The sequence below is a fragment of the Channa argus genome, chromosome 16 (genome assembly GCF_033026475.1).
Source record: "Channa argus isolate prfri chromosome 16, Channa argus male v1.0, whole genome shotgun sequence".
Classification (NCBI taxonomy): Eukaryota; Metazoa; Chordata; class Actinopteri; order Anabantiformes; family Channidae; genus Channa; species Channa argus.
The window spans coordinates 19,441,206-19,463,060 of NC_090212.1; the positions used below are offsets into that span (position 1 = coordinate 19,441,206).

A 21,855-nucleotide genomic window follows, 5' to 3' on the forward strand; every position below is an offset into this window, starting at 1 on the left:
AGCTAAGTGGATGGGAGACACTGCTGGTCCAAATAGTAGTGGGGACACACCTGAAGACTAAGACTTTTAAAGACAGTTCACACTTAAACTGTTTCCGACAACTGTCTCCGACAGCAAGAAGCGCACACGACACGACTGGACGTTTCTGAGGTGGACAAACCTACAAATCCAGCAGGAACGGAAATGTCTGCAGGTTCTTATGCCAGATATGATGGTGGCTAGAATTTTTTTTTTAATATATAAATGGAGCAACATTTGCTAAAAGGAACAGAAAGGGGAACCCAATGATGAACTAAGTAGATTGGAATCTGAGATCCTGGATGATGAATCACAGACCACATGGACTGTAGAGTCTGCAGAGAAATATGGAGGTAAATAACGTCGTACAACTTCAGGTAGAGCTGTAGTTCCTGTAGATTTCCCTTGATTTTTGCCGATGTTGTTCATAAATATGAAACTTTAAAAAAAAAATCTTGACAAATAAGAATAAGCAGAGCTTTTGTCACAGACATTGCTCCCCCTACATCTTCACTACCTACATCTGATATCCGATACTGGTATTTGGCTGGATACTCGTGAGGTAATCTCATACCTCTGATGCTATCTGTTCCTTTTATGGATGCAGGCATGTGTTTTCATGTGCAGAAATTCATGCGCCACGTCCCCAAACTGTGCCTCTACACTGCTGGAACAACAAGGAGGAGTCATGGCAGAGAAGACTTTGACGCTAAGACATCATAAGGGGAGATAATGATAATACAGCTGCACTGAGGCTGAAAACTTTTTATCCCCACACAGACAAATGATCAGCCATCAGTAATGAAATCAATAAGAAGAATTGGACTGATGAGCAATATTCATAATGGATCAGTTCCCATCCTTTTTCAGCACCCGGTTTCTAATTCTTCCCGCTACTCGGAGTTCTGCCACAGTGCAGCTCAACCTCAATAAATTATCTAGAGCTACGTATGACTTGAACGCATGTCACTTTAAGGGCTGTGAACACACACACACACACACACACACACACACACACACACTTTCTGTTCAGCACTATCTGGCCACAAAGTTTTCTTCTGCCCACTTACATCAAAGTTACATATCCCTGAATTATATAATCCTTTTGCTTGCCTCTGGGACTCCTTTGAATAAGCCCATGGCAAGACCTCATAGTAAAAAATATTAACTTCAGCTTTATCCAGGTCAGCGGCAGACAACATCCGTATTTGAGCCAGGGCGGCGATAAATAAGTAAACATGGAGCACACTTAACAGCTTATTTCTGTAAAGTCTTTTGGGAGCTTTTTTATCAGACTTCCCTACTAACTCTTCTAAATTGAGTGCATTAAATCAGTTCTTTTCTTTGGAGCTAAAAGTACAAAGGTTCTAATATCCTGAGTAGGAAAAAAAACATTATGTGCAGGCGCAAAGCTTTTTGTCTTTTTTTTTTTTTTTTTTTTTCAGAAAGTTTGCCTCTATTATTACGGAAAGGTTTTGCCAGCCTCAAAGATAAGCTCGTATGAACCACTGTTCTTCATATATTTCCTACAATAAATGGGGAACATTTGTCATAGTGAACAGTCCAATATAGGAAAGTCCTGATTTCCTTCACTTGGGGGAAAAAAACAAAACAAAAACCAAAACCAAATTCATATGCAGCAGCTCACTTGTAGCTGGATAACATCTCCCAGAATCCTCTTCAGTTCGTTTTTCATGTATGAGTCAAGGATGTAACCAAACCCAGCTACAGTATATACAGATGCAAAGAGATAATTTGCAGGTTTTTTAGCTGTAAAATCCTTTTTGGATATGGATATGTTTCCCAGATAACAGAATTTCCCACTTGTTCCTCTGTGTCAATGCTCCATTAAATCGAAACAAAGACATTTTTTCATCGATTTAATTTACTTATTTATTTATTCCTGTCAGGGCGGTTAAGCACAGCAGTGATCATATCAAAATAAAGTAAACTGTAAGTACAAGCAGTCGATTTGACAATAACGTCAGAGTCCTACATGATGATAACCAAAGCAGATAAATGGTCCATAATTAAAACGGTGTTGAAAGTGACTGATGTGTAAATGATATGCAATATGCACGTCACGTTTAGGTGTTTTTCCATTGCAATCCAACACATTTATTGTTATTTTAAAACGGCAACTTTTTCACATTAGCCAACCATTAGCATACCCAAGAGATGTTTTTAAATCCATGTCTATTATGAACCCTAATACAGATTTCACATTTTCTCTGTATTTGCCGTCTTGTGTCTTCCATCGTACACATCTATCAGTTAACGCTCAGAGGGCCGGAGGAAAAAGAAGAAGAATTTGCAAGATTATTGTAATTTCAGCTCGTTATTTTAATGTCTCAGTTTTTGTGTTTGTAATAACAGTTTCAAAATCTAGACTCCTTTTTTTTTTTTAGGTTTTTGGGTTGAGCTGTGGCCTTCTGTGTCTGCTGGCAGAATGTTAGAAAAAGGGGCACAAGTTGAAAACATCTCGTTCTTCTTAAAATATGCACATGCAAAATAATTTTTTATTCCCACTCTTGAAAATGGCAAAACTACTCTGCATGCAGATGGGACCTCATAATTCCGAGCTAATGAATTGGTTCCAGAGGCATCTGCATACATAAACTAAAGCTGCATACACAATAGAAAAGATAATCAAAGTTTTATGGGTTTTTTTTTTGGGTGGTGCACAGTAACTGTCGGCTGTTTAAATAAGAAGAAATGTGATTGTATGCAGCTTCTGCTGAGCACTTCGGGTCACTTTTGGCTTTCAGAATCCATGTGATTTGTCCACCTGTTTGAATCCAGCACAAATTGGTTGTTTCAACAGCTTTTCCCAGCAACTCGCAACCAGCAGGTAACAGGTGTTTTTCTCCATTAGCATTAGTCCAATTTCCCCCAGTTTTCTTGGCAAGATCATTATCTCCAGCTGAGCTCCAATGAAGAAACCAGTGCAAGACATCAAACCTTGATTCCCCGCTTGTTTCCAAATGTGTCCAAAACCCAGCATTCCCAATACTATGTCTACTCTTCTTTAGTTGAATCGAATCATTCGAATCATCTGATTCGAATGATTCGATTCAACAGAATCATCTGATTCGAATGATCTCTCTCCTGTTGTGGACGAACAGCTTAAGTCTTCACGCGTAATAAATACGCTTAAAGAAGCCAAAGTTTGGTAACTTTACATATTCAATAACACCTCGTCCAGCTTCAACTGAAACTCTCGTCTAATCACCCACAACTTCTGTTGTGTGAAGGCTTTTAAAATTCAAGCACAAGTGTAAATATCAAAAAAAAAAATACTTTACACTTTGTAATCAAAGGCCAGGCAGTAATCGCTTGATTAAATGTGGCTCTCAGGCGAACGACGCAACACTTTGCATCGAGTGGATGGATGACTTAGCCGAGCCACTGGTGTTGGTGAAACTTCCCCCCATTTCACAATTATTCGTGCCTCTGTGCTACTGAGAAAAGCTGGTTTGTCTTTCAACTTCGTGTTCAGCCCATTTAGTCTGTCACACAAAATAAAATTGCAATGCAGTAAAATGTGCCAAAAGTGAAGAGGTATGAATACTTTAGATTTGAGGAATGTATATTCAGTCATTTTGCAGTAACAGTATATAGTGTTAGTGCTTTTAGGATCTTGCATGGCCCAGTAGAACATTCAAACACTACGGAAAGTATATGCAGATAAAAGTGCCTTTCAAAAATAACTATACAGCAGCATGATATTGAAAAAACAGGCTTACATAAATCTAAAAACCATCAACTCTCAAAGTGCAGCTTTAATAAGGCTCGTTTCCTGCAGTTAATTAAAAGTTCTCCACCACAACTTTTGCTGTTGCACATATTTGATTTGGAAACTAAACTCTTCATAGGCAGCGAGTGAAGCAAGGTGGCTCTGCACACTCTGCCCTGCCTGACTTCAGCTGCAGCAGCTTTGCACCGCCCACACACACACACACACACACACGCACATCCACGCCAACAGAGAGCTCGCTTCTAATTCCTCTCCTGTGCTGTCTCCAGTTTCTCTCCTGCCAGGGAATTGTTAGTCGCTGCCACTCAGTCCAAGGGAGCTGTCACCTCACCTGACGCCTCCATAGTTATTGATATACATAAGAGAGTTTTGTCACAACAGCCGCAGCAAATGTTGCTCCGGTGAATATCATTAGCAACGCTTCCAGTTAAGAGTTTCGCAGCCATGTATTTTCACAGCCGCTTCAGAGAAGTCATTTGTTATGGCAACATATTTCAAGGTGGCATCACACCTGCAACGCGAGCGGCTTCCAACCACTCGTCTCTCAAGCAGTTAGTTTTAGATTTAATGGGGTTCCTTTAAAAAAAATCACACCATTCAACTTGGCCTCGCAAATCCAAGCCACAAACGTCATATTTACACTGTTTTATTATCGTTGCATCAGTTAGGAACATTGTGTAGTAGTCTGCTTGTCATGTTTCATACTTGCAGACCTTCACTTACTGGCATTATTCACTGTATTCAGAATAAGATTAAACTCATCACCTCTGATCGCTGGCGAAAGCCGGCAACGAGCTATAAAACCCGAGTATGAAAATACTCCTTTTTGTCTTTATCAAAAACCGTCTCAGTCAGGATTCTCTTTGGATGTACACATAGGTACTGAACTGAGTCCAACTATTCTGATTTATCCAAGATCCCTAGAGAATATTTTGACTAATATCGATTTGCATTTTACTAAGAGTGAATGACATTTTCTATATTGTGCAATTTTTAATCCTGTTTAGTTATAGAAACATAATTTTGTAGTCATCTATTCTCGCAAGTACATTTTTACATGTAATTACAGCTGGATAATTTCCCATTAAGATAATGAGGATCTGTTGTGAATTTAGGTGAATGTCAAGTTGCAAATACATTTCTAATAAACGTCAATAATATTTTTTTAACAGATAAAAAATCTTTTCTTGCCAAAATGTACAGTTTTGCAGTACAACCTGTTTTTATAAGCATTATTAACATTAACATTTGTTAGGGTGCAGTACTAAAAACATTGGGCACCTTTTTTATTATGAGTGTATTTGTATCGGTTTTGCAGCTTTAGCGTTATGGAATCGACTTCAAATATTAACGACATGTTATACACCTGAGCTGTTTGTCCTACCCAGACGTCTAAATGCCACTTCAAGGTCTTTTCCACCCTGACAGCGAACAGTTTGCAGGTGAAACACTGGTGCAGATGGAGTCGCTCAGCATGCTCATATGAGTGAACGTGGAGAAGCTCCTCTGTGTGTTTTGGACCTGGCAGTCTGCAGCAGGCACTTCAAATTGCTTCTGACACAAAGAGAGCCTAGCTAGTCATTTGTGTCTGACTTGATCTGTCTCTGCGGCGCCTGTGTGTTATTCGTGTGTGTGTGTGTGCGTTGCTTTCAGGGTCTGTATTTCACTGAGCATGTGGGACGGAGTGCTGGCTCGTATCGGGTCAGCTCACCCCTGTCACAGTGTCCCTCTTCCTCATTAAAAAGATGCCTCTGGCTCCGAACTCATGACCAGAGAGCTAAACTGAGAAAGCCCTCATCGAAGTGACAAGGACCGCATTGATACTGCCATGGCCTCCGCTCACTAGGCCACATTAGCAGGAGAATACTGACCAACGGCACCAGCTGTGGTAAAAAGAAAAGAGAAGAAAACACCAAAAATTACATTTCAAAGTCGGGGCAACATAACAAGCAACCAAAGTACAAACTTATTCCATTGGAGCCAGCCAAAAGATACAAAATGATAATTTGCTCATGCAGAATTATATTCCTGTTCATGTGTTACAGAGCATAAAGCAGCTGGAGAGAGAGACAGAAAGACCTGAGTGAATCTGTCAGTACACATTATCATTTCTTCCTGATCTCATACAGAGCATAACGCTCTCCTAACTTAGATAAGGGGACGCCAAAACCCATTGGTGCGTCTTTTAATCCGCCGCCTTACATAATGAAACATCAACTCACCTCCTTGCTCATCATGGGTCATCTGCCAAGGAGTGTGTGTGACCACAGAGCTTTGCCAAGCGCAGACATCAGAGCCCCGTCTATTTTTATCTGTTGGAGCGACGCCGTTAATTAGCATGCATCCGCAATCAGTAATTAATGCGCAGTGGGTTTCTGACCAGTGAGGGTATCTACAGCGGAGAACAAAAAAAACAAACAAATAAAAAAAAAGAAAAAGAAAAGATAACGCTGTAATGACGGCGCGGTCACGAAAGCCATCTCGCCGAACAAAAAGCTCCATTTGGTAGTTTCGAGGTTAGTTTTTCACTCTCGTTGAAAAGGTTCCCCCCCCCCCCGATTCTAATTGTCTGCTCACCTGTGCCCCCCAGGTTAAAACATACATTTGAAGAGCTCTTTGTAGGAGTTATAATTGGGGCTTGGTGATGCATTCACAGCCCAGGTTTGCAATCAGCGTGTCCTCTTCCCATCACCTTATGCGATCCGGGCACATGTACGAGTAAAAGCAGATGCACACTTCACAAAACACACTCCACTTCAGTCACTGTGAATACAAAGTCAAACACACTCGAGCTGACGGACACATCCCTGCATTGATAAATCCACAAAATACTCACTCTTAATGCATATCTTAGATTAAAAACTTAAAGCTGTCTCACACCAGGCAGGAATGCTGTACCTCAAACATTAAAGAAGTTTATTTTCTGAGCTGTAATGGAAGGCTGCACCCTAATGCAGGCACACAAAAAAAAATCAGACTGAAAACAATGACTTGGCAAAGAAATCCTTCACAAACACGCTGGATACTACAAATAGGAATCACGCACTACTAAGTAACACATTACAGCAATGTTTTTTTTTTTTTTTCACTTCTAATACATACACATAGTGTATTACAATTTATACAATTAAAGTATAAAAAATCAGCGGCTTTCGGCTTGTGCCCTAAGGCGTCGCTACAGCAGAACGTGTCCCGCACATTGATTAGGCATGTGTTTTTACACCTAATGCCCCTCCTGCTGCCCTCCCCCACTTAATCCCGGCTCAGGATCGGTGGCTAGGCGGGGCCACAACTAGGTAGGTATGGGATTCAAACCTGCAGCCTTCTGCATCCGAACCCAATGCTCCTCCACTGAGCCACCAGGCCACAAATTACTTACAGTTCCCCTCCCAGCGTCCATCCTCTGTCCATGGTGCTGAATCTGCCATGAAGTCTCCTTAGCACAGTGTTTGACTGGACATTGGCAAAAGTAATTAGTCAATGTTACTTTCTCACACTGAGCCACCAGTTCCCCTAATTTGAATATAAAAAATGACTTAACCAATTTCCAAATGGCCTGCAATGTGTCAGGCATATGAAAGGTATTAAACTTTCCTCTCATACCCCTACTGTATGTTAAAATGTCTCTGCTTACAGCTAAACTACTCCTCCAGATGTTGTTGTCTGGAGGAGATTTTAATTCGCATGTCTTTTGGAGGAGTTCCAAAGGAACAGGGGGAAAAAAATCTAAGACAGAGCGAAGTTTATCACCACTTGCATAAACGCACTCGTCAGAATCAAAGCATCGAGAGGAAGTTGAAAATTGGGGAAGTTGCTCTTTAATTTGTTGTGCGATACCATAGTTGTTTGTGGGCCTCACAATGTTTTATTGTTGTAACAGGTGGAGGCAGTTGGCTGTTCTTCTACTTCACCTTCACCTTCGCCAACATTTTTGTCCCTCTCTGTATTATTTCCATGACATGTTTTCTTAGATCTCTTGCTTGTGTGAGTTGGTGGAAGATCTACATCAGATGGGATTTTGGTAGTTGGAATGATCTGTAGCGTCAAGTGGTTTGATTGCATTTACATTGAAACTGTATTCTACATTGGCTGCTGAGGTAAATGTTCTTTTTTTTTTTTTGTCCACTGGCCCCAAACCACCATTTGTGTGTAACTGTGTGAATGGATGAATGAGAATGAGACCCAAAAAAAATCCCTTTGTCCTACAAAGGTTGAAAATGGTTTAGTGTAGTTGAGTTGCTAGAACAGTTAAATCCAGAGGATATGAATTAAAGGCAGCTTTATTCAAACTGTGTTAGAAAGTAACAATTACTTTTCGTGATGATATATTGGCATTGTGATTTAAATGCTTTTAATGCCTAATATTTAACTCGATGTCCAGTCAAACACTCCATGGATGGAGTATGGACGAACAAAAGGACACAGTGAGGAGAACTGTACTCACTTTGTTAGTACATATAAATCAGTACTTCATTTAACTGTGATTAAGAATAGATCCCATTGGTTTCAGTGTATTATTTTTTTCAATCTAAGCACTTACATATTCTAACAGCGACATACAGAGTAAGCTAAGCCGGTATCAGTGGTGTTAAAGTGCACTAATAAGCAACACATAAAACATTGTGTTGGTCAGGGTCTATTGGATCATGATATTTATTATGTTGCCTCCTGAGGTGTGGGTAGCATTTCCAATAGGGCCTCAAACTGGGCCTCTGACATTTGAAAACGCTGCAAAATCCTACCTCAGATGAAAAGGACATTCTCATTACCACAACTGTACTTCAGAGTTGCCATGTTATTTCTTCTTCATAAACACACATTTAATTTGTGTTCAACAGAAGTTTGTTCTTGTCGGGAAAATGATTACGTTGCTTTGATTTGCCCTCATGAGCCTGTGATTGGTAATTCAATCTGTCAGCGTTGTTATTCAGTCGAGAACACAGAACTGTGATCATTTGCCTGAGCAGTTAACATTAACATTTTCCCCCCACGAGGATCAATGAAATACGTATATCAAAAGGACTGTTGTCACTATGTTGAATGTAAATGGCAAACCTTTCAAACATTTTTTGGCATACATTTTTGCATCCCTGTGAGAGACGAGCTGGCCATGCAGCATGAAAGTCCGCGTATTCTTAATCGTGCAAACAAACTAACAAACAAAAAAAACAAAAAAACAAAAAAGCAGAACAGTTATTAATGAGCACACCAGGCCTATTTACTGAAGTGTTGGGACTAATTTAGAAGTCAGTAATCAGGCTAACATGAGGAAAAAAGCTCCTTGTCCAGTTAATTGTGCAATCCCGCCAAATTAAAATGTTTTACTCTTTACAAATTCCCTCTTTCTGAATTAGCTTTTCCACTTGCTAAGTGCTTAGAGCAGCGTTGTTTCTGTAGCTCCGCCAATTTGGGATTATTTCAAACAATAAGATTATTTCCGCCTTCAGAAAAATGTCTATACACAAATGTTTGTGTAAAACGTGCACTTGCACAAATGTTGTTAATAATGAAACATGAGGAGGATGCTGACAGAAAAACACCCACATTTACAGTTAGACGATGTAATTCCCTGCTAACACTAACAAACACAGACATGTAGAAACACACACACAAACACACATAAATAGTATTAAAGGGTACCCAGGGGAAGTGAAGTGAAGAGACGTAAGACTAGGCCGGAGAACATTTTCCGGGTATGTGAGAGAGAATGTGTTTGTGTTGATATTCATACTTTAATGTGTGCAGCAGCAAGAAAAAAGACTAAAATGACCCAGCGCTGTTTGTTTGTGCCATGTTTAGCGATATGCAGCACCCACAGTGTGCGTTGCAGACAAAGAGTAGCTGTGTTCATGTCGCTGTCTGTGTGTACGTGTACTAAGAGGAACAAGGGGGAGCAGCAGATGATGCAGAGGAGAGAAGGGGCTGTAGATGTTTGGACATGTGTATTTAGAGAGAAAGAAATAAGAAGCTTAAATCCACAGATTTTTGTTAGAGATTCCAACTGCGCTCCAGTGCGACTTTATAACACTTTGTCTCTGGAGGACAGTGTAACAAGAATAACACAGCAGAATAAAAATATCATTAGAGTAAAAATGGCAAGAATTTTGTGCCAGAAAACAGCAGCTCAGTGAAATGTGCCAAACGCCAGTAGGAACAGTTGTTACAATAGAGGAGCATGAAGAGGTGGAAGCAAGCAGGGTGTATACTCATAGTGTATCTTATGCATCCCCAACCTTTTTTTCTGACTGTGATCCAGGTTTTGGATCTACAGACACAGTGTTGTGGAGGCTCGGTCCAGATCAGACTTGAGCACTGCTTTCTACTACATCCACATGTTGGATGGTTTGTACACTGAGCACTAACAGAAGGCTTGGGCAGATTTATCATCACTGCTTAAACAATGGAAGGAGACAAAACAGTTGCAGGGCCACCGGGGGAGAGGACGAGATGAAACATTTAATTTCAATTTAGTTGGAGGGAAAAAGGAGAGCAGCTCGGCTTAAAAGTAAAAAAAGCCCCCAGAGGCGAATACAGGATGCTGGTAGTATGTCAAAATACTTCGGTGTGCTTGCAAAATTGCAACATAACTCGGAAAAGTAGCTGGACTGAATGTATACAGTTTCCCAAAGCCGTGAACCTTGGATTGGACTTTGAGGTGTGATCTTTGTGTGGCGAGAGATTGGAGAGGTTATGAAGTCTAGACATCTAATTAGTGACCTTAGAGGAGGCAGGAGATTCAGCACTATTTGACATAAACCCGGAACTGATGACCTGGATGTTGAAATCGCACCTAAACCATGTTTAGATATGTTCTTCGACAAGGGGTGAGAGGGTTGTCAAACAGCTGTTCATTGTCATCAAGCTTCACCGTGGCCACCTGATGCTCTGTTTATTCCAAAAAGATTCACCGCAAAGCTCCATATATCACGGAGAAGTCATTTCTTCTCTGTTCACTTTGAGCTTTAACTAAATTTGCACCTTCAATGATGAGAACAGCCGTGAAACCTCTGGTATGCCTTGCAGAGGATGCTGTCTTTTGATTTCATTTTCATCTTTGATGAGCACTGTCAAAAGCTACATGTGCTATTGTGTGGATGAGTGCTGGTTCGGGGGCAGTGATGTTGTGTTTCGTTTTTTTTTTTCTATCAAAGAGTTAAGAGGTTGACGGAAAGGCTGCTCGATCCCATTGAGATAAGCCAGCTGAGGTGGGTCGGGTCCTTGCTAAGGCTGCCTAGTGGGCCGCCTCCTGTTAGCTGTGTACAAGGGATGACCTACGGGGAGGAGGCCACTCAGCAAAACCAGGACTCAGTGGCACATTTCCACCTCCCAGCAGGCCCTGGAGCTCCTAGGGGGTCCCATGAGGATGTGTGGACTGCTCATCTGGACCCTGACTTGGATATCTTAATGGGTGCATGGGTTGCCTGTTCGGTTTGATTCTCTTTTTATTACTGTTCCCGACTGAGAAAAGCACAATATTAAAGGTTAATAATTATTCTTGAACAGTAGGCAAACAGTGAAAACAAATATCAGCTCAGTCCCAGCACTGTTTTCTGTATTTGATGTTTTAACTGCCACCTTTAGCCGTTACCCTCCAGTGTGGATTAGGTTCAGTTTCGACATCCCTGACATTACACGCAATCAACAGCAAAGGCTTCAAGTATCCGATTCACTGTGCTCAAACAAGACAAAGGATTTTAAAGGTCAGAATGACAGCACCCACACAATACATCAAATAGCCTTGTTTCTCAAAATTGTTCTGAGAAAATTGGTGACAGTTACGTCTAGATTGACACTGGACTTTTATCAAGTCCAGGGATTTACTGGCACAAACCAAAAAATAAATGCAATTAAAACCATCATGTCTCCGCTACCTTGTTGTTTTTGAGTGAACATTGGGGTCTGTAGCAGATGTAAAGCCCTTCTTTGTTCCCGTTTGTTCTGCTTTGTCCGCCCCGGCAGCGCATTAATACAACTGAAGACAGGAATAACATAATGAGAGCAAAGGATAATAAGATGTCGCGTTGACAACCAGTTGCTCTGTGGTCAGGATTGTTGTCATCTTGTATGACAGCACGCTCTTGCTTCCTGGCATGGCAGCAGGGTGCAGCTGGCGCAGGGTGGACATGGTTCACTATACTGTCAGCTATGTCCTCTAATGGGCTGTGTGACCATGCTTTTCGGACAGACGGCCCGTTCAAGGCCAGGTGGATCACCCTTGTCCACGAGCAGTGTTTCTCTTCTGTAAAGTTGTTTAAGAAGAGACTGTAGCTAATTTAATTTTATTGGTTCATTTTGCACCAGCGTTGTGGCTTTATGGATGGTAGTTTCAGGCTGCTGGTCAGTTCATCACTGTTAGATGGACAGCTGACGCTTATGGTCCCCAGAGGACACATTAAACAATCTTCTATAAGCACCATGACTTTGAGATTATTGGTATTTAATGAAATGATTCTAACAGTTTGTTGGCTATTCTATAAATGGTATGTTTTATGTTCATGGTGCCCAATACCTATGGATATCCCACCCCCAAATTTAATTCAGTGCCCCCAGTAGGGTTTGATTTGTCCACTAAAATACCTTAAAATTAAGTTCACCGGTAAAGGTTAGAGTGCATTTGAGGTGCATTCGGAAATTTCACCCGTGGCAAGTTGAACATCTGTGACGTTTTGTGAGAAGTGCACATGGCAAAGGCATCTGCGTCTCTGGTGGTGTCACATGACCGTTAAGAGAGTTTGTGACACACAATAAAACAACATATCTTATTTCCCAAATTGACTTTGTAAAATAACAAATCAACAAGGTTTGTTGTGGGGCATCAATGCAATTTACAGACATGAGGAGAATTCTGGGAATAGTGCTCATAGACTGTTCCTAATGACAGTACCACTTAGTTCTAACTGAAAGATCAGCATTGATACTTTTACAGTAAAGTAAACAAAGTGACTATATTATACTCATCTATCAGAAGTGAAGTAGTCAGAGTAGCTTTGCTGACTCATATTCCTCATCTGGCGAATGCTCATGTTTTCACGACCATTTAAAGAAAAAAAAAAAGGATGAGACAATAGGAGTAAATTGAATAGGGTCAGAATAGGATTAAAGCTCCTGAAATGCATTGTTATGTTTTTGTTTTTCCGTCTGTAAAAGTTCAATAACGATTTCACATTCCACGCATAAATCAAAATATTAATGTACCCAAAGCCTTGTGATAAATAGTTTTAGATTTCAACTCAACAATCTTCACCCCTTATCCACTTACTCCCGTTTGCATATGTCATTTAGCCCTACTCTCTTAAAAAAAAAAGAATATTTACAAAAGTAGAAATGTGGAAATTGTACTTGAGTAGAATCGTAACACAGATGTTTTTGGCTGTTTTCGACTTGAAAATACTCAGTGTATGATGAGAGCAGACGGATGATTTTCTCTCTCTGCATCTTTACACATTCATGCAGAACATAAAGTCTCTTCATTACCAGACAGTTGAATGTGGACTCTTTCAGCTACTGATTGAAGCCTTTTGTCTTGTATTTCTTTTCAAATACTTACCTAAGATCTAACTTCACTACAGTAATAATTTTTCGCCCTATTATACCATCCAAATCACTCAGGAGCTCAGCTTAAAATCAATGCATTATTATCTTTCCCAACACACGGTAACTGTGTTTTCATAAATCTCCACGTCAAAACCGTAACCTTTTTTTTTTCTTACTTGCAAAATGGATTTTTTGAAATTTACAATATTGCTTTTCAGTGAGCTTTCAAGCCTTAAAGATGCAAAAAAAATATATATATATAAAAAAAATCTTCAATTGGAAGACAAAGAAAAATGGCCGCATTGCAATTGCGTGGTTGCTCAGGAGCAGCTGCGGAATGATATCGACTTTCTTCGGGATGGATTAGACACTGAGGAATCCGAGAACAAAATTAGTATTCTGCATCACGACCATAGTGCTCCCTTATTTCTCCTTCTAAATTTTATCATGTTTTGCTGCATCAATGATGGAGAGCAACAGGATCCTATCACCTCATATTTGAAAGATCAATTGTTCAAAAAAAAAAAAAATACAAAGTACATTTACAGTAACATGTTCGAATAGTACTTTCACTGTTGTGCGATTGTGTGTGTGTGTAAGAACATTTGAGTTCTCACATTGATGTGCTTTTGTATTTGCATTTATTTATTGCTTTTTTGTTTTGGCTACACTGCTGAGGGAGAAGAGGGGGCATTATTAGTATCTGTGAAAACAGACAACGGAGCAGCAGAAAGCCCAGCAGACACACTGAGGCATCTTGGTTAAAAAGTGTTCAGGGAGGCGCAGTTAGCTAATAAGGAACTACAATATACAGTAACAAAAGCACAGTCCCTTGGTAGGACTGTCGAAGATTTAGCAAACCATCCTAGAGCCTGTTATCTCTAATAGGATTCATCACACTGTGTATAGAGCAAGTCACTCAGCCGTGCAGCTGCTGATGAAGAGGAGTCGTAGTGCGAGATCTAGCAAATCCCAAACATGAAGTTAAAACCACAACATGCTTAAACTGAGAAAACAAAATACTCTTCGTCACGTATGAGCTCAGCTTTCGGTTGGTTCAGTGACCGGTGTGAATTGGAAGTTGCAACTTGGAAGCAAGAGTTGGCCTCACTGACTTCCAGACTCTAGGTATTTGCTTTAACTGTGTCCATGCTGGAAACTGCCTTCTCTGATTGGTCAGAATCATGGGCCATAGGAATCTTTCTGCATTGCTTTGACAGTGACTGAAAGTCTCCAGTGATGTATAGAATCACAGGCACAGAAAAATCTCCAGGCAAATTTCCTTGATAAATAATACGCTTGTTTTAGCATCGGCCCCAGCAACAACCCCTTCTGGCTCCTGAGGAAGAAAAGGAAAACAAAACCACACAAAAAGGGGGTTTAAAAGAAATGCCACCCACCTCAGACAGCCAGGTGGGTGTGTGTGGTCGGGTGGATGTAGTTTGTGAAAATTGAAAAACGTATTTGTTTTTTAATAATAAAAACGATACACAACAAAATAGGATTATGATATATCCCATGTTTGGATTCTCTCTTTAGGGAACTTTAAAAATAATCAAGTGCAGTTGTTGCCGCTGCTTTTTCCAGGTTCGCTATCACCCATTTTATCCACTCTTTACAATGGCTGAACATCAGTGGTCGAGTACTGAGTCGTACTGAGCTTCTTTTATGTGACGTAACAAGAGCGCAGTTATTTCTGTGGAACAGCTCTTAAAGCTTTTTGACGGGCGCGTTCTCCCCATCAGCTGATAGCTTGGTGCTGATGGCAATGACTGATGCCTGGTGTCTGTAGAGGATCCCGGGGTTTTAGGTGGGAAGCAGTGAGACGTGAGGAGCCACCCAATGAGACGAGGCGAACATTGCGACACCTCTTTCCTTTGGGTAGAGAAGTGAGGGGGCACAGAGAGGGGGAAGATTGAGATGTAGGTATTTTGTAGGTGTAGTTGCAAATTTCACACAATGGCCTAAAGTGATTTCGCTGCAGATCAACATGCCAGCATGTAAACTACACTGTGTCTTTTTATTTAATGCTAATTTTGACTGTCCTAAGTTTTTTTTTTTTTCTGTCAGAAACGCTGCAATTTCATCTCGACTGTTATGTTTTTCACAACAATTACTACTGAAGAGGCCCGAGATCACAGGAAGGAAAAGGGAATTCACTTTTGTGTTTTTTTTTTTGCCAAAGCGGTTTCCTTGAAAATATTTCTTTTAATTTCAGAGTCTGCTCCTTTAACCACACCAGGTGTGTTTGTGCACAAGTGAGGGATTAGAGGGGGAAAGTGGGAAAAAAAATAAAATAAAACAGCAGCGAGAGATGAGTGGAAGGGATGATGGCAGCAGAGAGGAAATCAAAGAGAAACAGAAACAGAAACAAAGAGCAAAATGCACAAAAAAAGCGGAGAGAGACCTCAGACGGATTATTTACTTCAGTGGGATAAACAGGAAGACATATAGGATGGAACGAATTTGAATGACAAGGCAACTGATTTCTCCTAATTGGTTTTGACTGTCTCTCTCTTTGAACTACTGGTCCTCCGCGGCGCCGTTTCCAGGCAAACCGTTATCTCTTTGCAATCTGGAGTGCTGCTTAATTTCTCAGACAAATATCAAACCTCTCTTCACACCGGATTAGTGGCAATTTAATAAGATTTACATTGCAGCTGCTCACCAGGGGCTTTTTCGTTCCTTTGGCCGTGATCGCTGAGGGAAGCCAAACCTGGCTTTGAGATTCTTCTGTGCTATGCCCACACACACACCGCCCACGTGTATGCGTGTTCGCATGCACCTGCACTCCCACACACAAAGAAATGATTAGAAAGATGCTTGAAATGTTTTTTTTTTGTTTTTTCCTACGCTGAGTGACAACAGGGCTGAGATAATGGGAGGATTTTTTTTCCAAAAAAAATGGGGGGGGGGGGGGGGGAAGATGAGGCCTTCACTTGAGTAGCAGTTGAGAAGTTACACCAACAACACAAACGGGCTTCTTGCCTCACTGTGTCAAGACATTTATTGACAGCTTACTACTGGATTAGCTGACTTCTTGGAAAGGTTGCTGAGTCTCCTGCTGGGCCCGTGGCAGTTAACTCCTGCCACAAGTGCAGCTTTGACTAATGCAGGGTGCAGACATGATGTAGGATGAAGGTTGTACCCTTTTCATTTTCATCCGATCATCCCCGGAGTCACTTCGCAGAGGCAGAGCCGCAAAGTTCCAGTTGGCGTCAAGATGTGGCATTCTGACAGTCTCATCAGTCTGATGGTGGAAAATGCACGAGCTCCCCCCTTTAGAGGGACACTGCTTTGGCTCTTTAACACGTGACTGAACTGCGATGGAATCAGATTTGATTGCAATTAAATTACCGAGCCAACTCTCTGCACAGAAATTCTCAGCAAGTAGTCTGTGACAAAGAAATGCTTTTGGACATGATTTCTAGAGAAGTATCAAGCGGTGGATAACCAATTCTTCACATTTGTTTTAAACTATCACTTTGCATAGTTTTAAAATACCTTCTAAAATGCCAAGAGAGCTGTGAATGACAGTGCCCTTAATGCAGCTGCACTGTTATAATGGAGCCTAGTTTTCCTCCAATTTTTCTGTAAGTAGCTTCAAACTGGAGAGAAATCATCTTATTCCACCCTGTCCGACAGAATTTCATATATATATATATATTCTATCTCGGTTTGTCCCAGCTCTTTGCTGATGCTATATGGTGTTTACACTGAGTGAAATATTCAAATCCCATACACTGTATTTTTATTGCTGCACCTTCTGTCAAATTGAAATATTCTGGATGTCTTGTGCATCATTTTACAACCTTTCACCACAAGTCAGCCAGGCGTATAAAGAAAGTTTTGGAAACTTGGGGGCCTCCACTAAAGTTTGTGTCAGGTTTTAACAAAATATGGTTGCACAGCACTTGTGTGTAATGACTGACTCGCAGTATGTTACAGTTTGTTTTGGTTTTGTAGAAATATGCTGCAGACTTTATCCTAATTTGGAAAAGTCTTGACGCCTCCTGTGAAAGCACAGAATACATTTGATAATATGCGTAAGGTTGCGCAGAGTGAAGTGAAGTGTAGCAGCACAGCATAGTGGAGCAGGCAGAGGATGCTGGGCTGATACGGCGTCTCCTGCTAACTTATGTAACTTGTTATAGCTTCAAGTTGGCGGGTTGATGAAGCTCATTTTCCTCTGTCATGGATGCAGCATGATGTGTTGCGTGATTCAGATTATGTGATATTTCTGTGCGAATAGATGGTGAATAAAGAGCATAAGTTCACGTCATGACATGTCAGAGTTGACCTGATTAATGGGTGTTTTTCGATGCAAGTGTTCTTAATTTTGAAGACTGGCTGTAATAAGAGATTTAGTCTGATGCGAACTGCATTTCCTCCCATGTTGCTTGTATTGTGTTTTAGTCTTTGCTCCACACTTCTGCCGTCTGTTTAGCAGTTCTGCCTCCGCTTACTTCAGAGGAACGTCACTCTTTTTTTTTTTTTTTCAGCGAGCAGTGGCTTATTGGGTGTCACGGTGTCGTCTGTCAGAACACACACAAAAAAAATTCATGCCTCTACAATTGCTTAATTTGACACAGTGACTATCTCATCAAGCAAAAACTTCAGCGTGATGGCGACTGCATGTTGGCGTTTAACTGACCTCACACAGGGAGGGATGTTGGCTCTGGTGTTACTATCGGATATTAATGTTTAAAGTAACATTTACAGTATGTGTTGTTTTAACGGTGAGTCTGTGAGCTCTCAGACAGCTGGGGAGAAACAAACAATCTCCCGACCGTAGTGGAGAAAAGCCTGCGTGTGATTAGTGCCACATGAACAAGACAACAGGAAACACAAATGATGCCGCCCGTCTCTGGACCTGTCTGCAACAAGTACAGCACTTTGTTCTGGCTGCAGACGAACACTTCCGTGTTATTTTGAACATGTCAGGACTTATCGGCGAGATGAGTCCCCGAATTTCATCAAACTCCAGTCAGCGGTGTCCGACGTATTTCATGTGACAACTGTATGAATTCATAAATAATGTAGCACGCCCCTCAGGTTTATGAATGCAATTTTTAAAATGCCTGAATACAGCAGGGAGCTGCAACACTTATCAACTTTAATCACATCTGACAAGGGATGAAAAAATTGAATCAGTCATTAAATTTAATTCAGTTTATATTATTTCGGCCGTGATTCTGTGGATTAAAGAAAACAAATTAATTCACCAGTTTTAATTCACTTTAAGGCGAAACCTGTGTGTTTTTTTTTTTTTTAATCCATCAAAATCAGTGTCATATGAAGTAATACAACTTCAGAGGATCATTCTGTGTGTGAATGGTGTTTGGGGAAAATTGTCTATTTACCAAGTTTTTGAACTGTGATCCATAGTAGGATCCATATTATGGGAATCAAAGTACCATCACCACCACACACAAGATTCCAAGCAAAACTCTTCAGCTCAGTTGTGCCACGATGGTGGAACCTGCTAACAAACCCCGCTGACTCAGCAGCCTCCCTCCCAATATTCAGACACCTATTGAATCCTTTCCTGTATCTCATGAAACAGAAACTCTTCTTCTCATGGCACTTTGCTTTGTTTTCTCCTTGACTTAAATTTTTGCTGCCTTGTGTCTCACTTGTAAGTTGCATCGGATAAAAGCTTCTGCATTAGTTGCTAAATGTAATTCGACCCGCTGCTGTATACAAACATATTTTGCAGTGAGCAGTGTGTCAGTTCATATTGTTGCACTTGTCCTCTTTACCTGATATTTAGCACGTCCTGTAGTATCATTTAGCAAAATCACTGAAAAATCTTTTTTAGACATCAAATGACTAAAAAGCTATTTATCTATTTATTATATTTTTCTTAATATTTAGTCTTTGTCATTTCCAATTTCACTCATTTTAATCATGTCCACTCAGTTTTCAACAGGACACTTGTGTGTAAATGGCCCGTCGTCATAGAGAAGAGCAAAAACAGAGACGGAGGTAAATGTAGAGATGAGGAAGTAGCTGCGGAAGCATTAGCTTCTATTTAAGCCAAACTAGAAGTGAAATATTGTTATCAAATGGACTTGGAGGAAATTGAGCAGTTTTTAACCGTCCCACGTGCACACGCTCACAGCACGCACACACCTGAGCTGGATACATGTCGCTTAGAAACGTGGATGTGAACCATCAGCACAAATGGATCACATCTGCCTGGACCTGAGCATTAAAGGCTGTAACGTGAATGTAGCCTAAGTTCTCCGTCTGTCTCGTAGGAGTCCCGCGTATGGCGCTGTCCATGGGTGGGAGGGACTGCCTGCGTGCCGGAGATACCTGCTCCAGTGATGACACCTGCAGCCCACGACTGCGCACCCTCAGGCAATGTGTGGCAGGGGACGGCAGCGTGAAGCTGGGGCCCGGGGCGCGAAACCAGTGTGAAAACGCCATGACGGCGCTGCTGTCCACCCCTCTTCATGGCTGCCAATGTAAACGAGGCATGAAGAAAGAGAAGAACTGCCTGAGTATCTACTGGAGTCTGCACCAGTCTGTGTTGCACGGTAAGACCTGCACTAACACACAGATTCTGATGGGGGGGGGGGGGGGGGGGGGCAGGTATGTTGATGGGTTTACCAACACAGGAAATATCACATCACACAGAAAACATGCTCAACAGAACCTCACAGGCTAAAATACAAAGTGTGATCATTGTGTCAAAAATAGTTAAAAATAGCCTCTGATTTTATTCCACCCACACTCGTTTTATTTGTTCACTTCTGTGTTATTTATTTAATTCCTCTGCTTTTGATTCAGTTGCAATTCACATTTGTGCATGAAGTAAATACTTTTATGCTCAAAACAGTACAGCAATATATATACTGCAGACAACACGGACGAGTTTCCCGAAAGTCCAGCGTAGCAAGTACCAAGATATGACCGCGCGACGAGAAGTAAAACAAATACTGAAGTTCAACATAAATCAGCTGTCTGCGTATCAGCCTGGAGGAAACGAGCATTTGTGAAGTATTCAAATGCTGTTTGTGAAGCATTTAGCAGCATTAGTTAACCACCTAATACTGAAGTGTGTGTCATTAACTCGTTGGTTAGTTTGAGCAGTAATCTGCAGTCTGTAAGATTTGATTTTAAAATTATCCGTTTTTGGACACATCACTATTTTTTTTTAGCAAGTTCACACCGAAGGGCTGTTGGAAACAAAGGTGACATGTCACAAGACTTAAACGCATCTTTTTAGTCTCAATCAGCCTGATTTCAAAGCAGATGCGCCGCAAGGAAATTGGCACTTATTGGGTCTTATGTTTGGTGTTTTATTCACTTAGCATTTACGGTATTATTTTGTGCATGCTGCCGTTTGGGCAGATGTTGTAGCCTGAGGCTCTGTAATGAGTTCATACATTGATGCATGAAGTCTTTATTCACCAAATGTATAATGGACTTTGATGTGAAATATGACATGGTGATAGAAAAAAATATAGCTAGAAGCGTAGAGATACAAAGTAAATATAAATAAAAATACCTTGGGGATTAATTTAACAAGTTGTTGAGACTTAAATATTTTAACTTTGACTTTCAGAATTTGTAACTTGTGATTTATACTGAATGTTTTCTCATCAGACATTATTTAAACTAAATTCTTAATCAATTTATCAAGGGAGACGCAACGTTTTGCACTTTGGACATTACAGTTAAAATGGTCGTACACTAAAACTGCGGGGGGGCAAACTTGATGCTAAACCCAGTAACAATGTACATTCAGCTAGTACAAATGTTCTTTCACCATCCGAAGTACAAAGAAATGCTCAAGGATTGTGTCAAAAAAACTTATAATAAAATAATGAACATTTAAAAGTGCAGAAGTTTGCGCTTAATAAATAAACGTTTAATTTCTGATGAAGATGTATTTATACTAACTGTGCATTACGTCTATTTAAAAAAACAGAAAACCTTTTGAGAGCAGAATATTATTTTGGGTTGTCATGACAACAGAATCTTACCCCTCTCCTCTTTGTCGGCAGGACTCAGCCTGGTGGAGAGCTACCCATACGAACCAGAGGAGAGAGGCTCCGATTATGTTCGTCTGGCCTCCATCGCAGCAGGTGACCGGACGAGCTGCCGCCTCGCACGCGTTTTCTCTGCATTTACTGACTGCTGCGCTATTTAGACAGTTAAAATTAATTTCTTTTCACCCTCCAAAAACTAAATTACAGTATGCGATAAGGAGGGAGCAAATCTAGATGTTAATGCATCATTTTGACAGACGGGTTGATAAGAGGGTGGGTTTTGCAAAGAGTTAGATGACTAACAGCCCACGCTTTTCTTCTGTGTTGCCTCTGAGCCTGTGGGCGAAGCCGCAGGGCTGGTATGTGCTGCTGTTAGCCCCACAGGCATCAATTAATTACCTATTTATTTTGAGGCAGCTAGAAGCAGCACAACTGCACAACAATTGTTTCTTTCTTTTCTTTTGAAGGTTTAGAGAAGGCTGCACGTAAGTGAGGAGCTGCAGGGTTTTTTTTGTTTTTTTTCTCCACTGAAAAGGACCGAAA

At 40.9% G+C, this 21,855-nt stretch overlaps 1 protein-coding gene across 4 annotated transcripts in view; it reads left to right on the forward strand.

Moving 5' to 3' along the window:
• The window catches only part of gfra4a (GDNF family receptor alpha 4a), a 131,836-nt gene that overhangs the window by 85,542 nt on the left and 24,439 nt on the right, over positions 1-21,855 (forward strand). For 3 of the 4 annotated variants that reach the window (XM_067479831.1, XM_067479830.1, XM_067479829.1), the window contains 2 exons: positions 19,573-19,854; positions 21,328-21,408. In XM_067479831.1, coding sequence (XP_067335932.1) covers positions 19,584-19,854; positions 21,328-21,408 — 352 coding nt within the window. In that variant the 5' untranslated portion in view covers positions 19,573-19,583. The remainder of the gene's footprint in view (positions 1-19,572; positions 19,855-21,327; positions 21,409-21,855) is intronic. The other variant, XM_067479832.1, reaches the window with a different exon arrangement.